This window comes from Pogoniulus pusillus, chromosome 19, assembly GCF_015220805.1.
Source record: "Pogoniulus pusillus isolate bPogPus1 chromosome 19, bPogPus1.pri, whole genome shotgun sequence".
Lineage (NCBI taxonomy): Eukaryota > Metazoa > Chordata > Aves > Piciformes > Lybiidae > Pogoniulus > Pogoniulus pusillus.
The window spans coordinates 23,655,303-23,658,911 of NC_087282.1; the positions used below are offsets into that span (position 1 = coordinate 23,655,303).

Below are 3,609 nucleotides of genomic sequence, written 5' to 3' on the forward strand. Positions count from 1 at the left end.
AGGATTTGGATGGCTCTGTTCACTGTATAGAGAATCTAATTCTAGTTAGATGAGTGGTGTGATGGGCAGGAATTATGGGATGGAATATAGGGGTGGAATGTCCCAGGATAAGGCCATAGGGTTAAAACCATTTTCCTGGGACTAGAAGATTGTTATTCAATGCCATAATTCTGCTATCTCTTTATAGACTGACAACAAGGTCAGTTCGTGCTCCTTTCCTCCTCCTCCTGCCCTGAGTGTGTGGCAGGAGCCAATTTATCAGGCACATGTAAGCAGGAGGCCTCTTGGCTGGCAGAGGTGTTGGGGAGGAGGACTGGAGCACTGGGGAGTGTAGATTTAGTTTTTTTGGGGATGGGGGAAACTTCCAGGGGGTTTGCCATGGTAACTGCTCTGTAATGTCTGTGGCTGTGTTCTCTCTCCAAACAGAATTCTGTATTTTCTCTCCCATTTGATTTTGAGTTTAATTTCTGCCTGCTCTCTTTACAAATACCAACCCACGGCACACACTCAGGGTGGCACAGAAACACAGTGCCCCTGCCAGGCACAATCCAAGTGTCCAGCAGGGCTCCCGACCCCAGCCCCCTCCCCCCTCCCTCTTCCCCTCTTCCAGACCCCTCCCCCCTCCCTCTTCCCCTCCAAGGTCCCCTCGCTTGCATCCTGAGGGGCTGCTGGAGCCACTGCTGCCCTTGGCACAGGAGAGCTTTGTGCCAGCTCTTGCTGCTGCTGCTGCTGCTGCTGCAGAGCAAGCAGAGCCCAGCCACGATCTCCTGCCCAGGGAATTCCTCGGAGTCCCCACAAGGCTGCCCACAGCTTTGCACCCTGTGGGCCACGTCTGGCTGCTGCTGCAGCTACTGAGCAGAGAGCTCAGCCGAGCCCACGACTCTGCTGCTGGAGTCCAGCAGGAGCCCGTCCTGCACTCGCAGGTTGTGCAGAACAGGCTCCTGGCTCTGCCTTCTGCCCGCAGGGGCTGCAGGAGTCATTCCTGCTGTGCACACTCCGAGGCTCTGTGCCACAACTCTGCTCTTCTCCAGCTCCCGAGCAAAGATGTCAGCGAAGCCCACGACTGTGTTGTTGCAGTCCCACAGGAGTCCTCTGTAGGCTCGGAGGTTGTGCAGAGAAGGTTTCGCCTGCAGCGGCACTGCTGTGGCCTCCTCAGGGAGCGCAGCAGCAGCTGGGCTGGCCTCGTCCAGCTCCTCCTGCTGCGCCATGAGCTCAGCCTGGCCTGTGCTGGCCTCTGCTCCCGCTGCCTTCTGCCTGGCTGTGGGCACAGTTGGCGAGGCTGGCACCCTGGGCACTCTGTCCTGAGGGCAGGGCTGTGTCACCGACTGGATCAGGCTGTCACTCTGCAAGAGAAGGTGAGGAGAGGCTGGGTGAGCAGAGTGGCTCTTGCCCTTGTGAAGCTCCTGTGGCCTGGCTCCCCTGGCAGCCCCAGGCCCTGGCACTCTCACTCCCAGAGTAGCCTCTGTGCCCACCCATGGCCTCCCTCCTGCCCCCATCCCTGACCTGCTGCCTCCTGTGCCGCTGGCTCAGCAGCCCCTTGCTGGGCTGGTGCTGGGCACTCGCCTGCTTCTCCATGGGCATCATAGCAGGGAGCCAGGGCACGGCTTGGGCTGGCCAAGAGCTTTGGGATGGGGGAGTGCCAGCATCAAGCCAAGGCCAGCAGGGCCACTCCTGCATGCCCCCAGTGCCATGCTGCAGCTGTGCCCAGCACCCGAGAGCCTCTCTGCCTGTGTCCCCTACTCACCATCTCCTTCATCTCCTGCACCATGCCCTTGAGCTGCTCCAAAGCCTGGCAGCTTGCTCCGTCCTGCTGCGCCCCTGCGCTGCCGCCCGAGCCGGGCCCCGCAGCGCGGCACAGCCCCAGCACCTGCCTGGCAGGCTGCGGCAGCCAGCACCACGTCTGGGTCGCAGCCTGGCAGCTGCTGGGTGCGGGCAGGGAGGCTGTGGCCTCCCGCTGGGAGGATGCTGCCAGCCCCATGCCGGACGGCCGAGCTTCAGCACTCTGCTCCCGCGGCACCGCCTGGTGCAAGGCCTGGAACCCGCGGATCTGCCGAGGGCACCCAGGGGATGGCTGCTCCTGAGAGCTGCTCCTCCGGGAGTGGCAGCCCAGGCAGGCACAGCTCCTTAAATACCCTCTGGGCATTGCGTCACAATGGCCTGCGGGCGTGGCCCCACCGCAGAGCCCTGCCACACCCCTGGGCACGCCCTGGGGGCCATGGTGATGCCCAGCATCAGTGAAATCCAGCTCCAGCTCCTCCTCCTCCTTCGGGGTGTCCTTCAGGGGCTCATTGCCCCTTGGTTAGTTCTGGCCACCAAATCTGGCACAGAAACTGTCCTGGAGTCCTGCGTGTCCCAAAGTTCCTCTGCCTCTGTGCTTTGATTGGGAGAGGAAAGGTGCAAAAACCTCTTCCACTCCTCTGCCCTGCAGGCGTGAAGGGGGCAGTAAAGGGCCCTTAGGCATCAGGGGTGCCCTGCAGTGCCCGTGGGGGCAGCAAAGGGCCCTCAGGCACCAGGGGTGCCCTGCAGTGCCCATGGGGGCAGCAAAGGGCCCTCAGGCACCAGAGGTGCCCTGCAGTGCCCATGGCTTGTGCTCTCCAGCCTGCCCAGGTCCCTCTGGCTAGCATCCCTGCCCTCCAGCCTGGCTGCTGCACCACACAGCTTGGTGTCACACAAACTTGCTGAGGCTGCACTCAATGCCTCTGTCCATGTCCATGTCCAAGCTCTTCCCCACATCCAGTTTAAAATCTCCCCTCTGCCACTTCAAACCCATTCCTCCTCGTGCTGTCATGACAAGACCTTGTCAATAGTCCCTCTCCAGAGCTCCTGCAGCCCCCTGCAGATCCTGCAAGGCCACTCCAAGCTCTCCTGGAAGCCTTCTCCTCTCCAGACTGCACAGCCCCAACTCTCTCAGCCTGTGCTCAGAGCAGAGCTGCTGCAGCCCTCTCAGCATCTTGGTGGCCTCCTCTGGCCTGGCTCCAACACTTCCATGTCCTGCTTGTGTTGGGCACTCCAGAACTGGCCCCAGGAGTGCAGGTGGGGTCTGGGGAGAGCAGAGTAAAGGAGCAGAATCACTTCCCTTGCTCTGCTGGCCACGCTGCTCTTGCTGCAGCCCAGCACAGGGTTGGCTGTCACCTGATGCAGTTTCCCTGCCCCAGCAGCAGCAACCCAGCCCCTGCCTGTCTCCTGCCTCCTCTGCACTCAGAAAGCAGCCACAGCCATTCAAGCAGCAGAAGGCAGCAGGATGCCCTCCTCAGGGCAGCTGCCTGCCCTGGGCCGCTCTCGTGGCAGGCTCAGGCCAGGCACTAGCTCAGGGTGCAGGTGGCACGCCAGGGGCCCGGCCTGGCCCTGCCAGCAGAGCCCCCTGCTACTGCTGGGGGCTCGGTGCCATGCAGAAGGCTCTGAGCAAACGCCTGCCCAGGCTGCGCATGCCCTGGGCTGTGCGATGGAAGGAGCGTGGCCTGCTGGCTGCTGCAGCCTGGGGGCTGGGGGCTGCTGCCTGCCCAGAGGGCTCTGCTGCAGCCTGCCTCTGGGCCACCTGAGAGAGGTCCAACAGGGGTGTCTGTGTCCCAGCCCTGTGTCTGAAGGTTGGGCGCCGCTGGAAGATGAAGA

The 3,609-nt window shown here is 62.2% G+C and overlaps 1 protein-coding gene across 1 annotated transcript; it reads right to left on the minus strand.

The window, feature by feature from the left end:
- Positions 1-626: 626 nt before the first annotated feature.
- Positions 627-2,143, minus strand: LOC135183747 (uncharacterized). Its single transcript, XM_064158931.1, has 2 exons — positions 1,745-2,143; positions 627-1,343 (listed from the first exon to the last, which is right to left on the minus strand). Exons 1-2 carry the CDS (start codon positions 2,141-2,143, stop codon positions 849-851), a joined length of 894 nt encoding a protein of 297 aa, XP_064015001.1. The 3' UTR covers positions 627-848.
- Positions 2,144-3,609: the final 1,466 nt, after the last annotated feature.

Excerpts from the sequence above, each read along its gene's own strand:
- LOC135183747 (XM_064158931.1), bottom strand. The coding sequence starts at position 2,143 with ATGCCCAGAGGGTATTTAAGGAGCTGTGCCTGCCTGGGCTGCCACTCC. Across the intron at positions 1,344-1,744 it reads TGCAGGAGATGAAGGAGATG|AGTGACAGCCTGATCCAGTC; the intron begins GTGAGTAGGGGA and ends CTTCTCTTGCAG.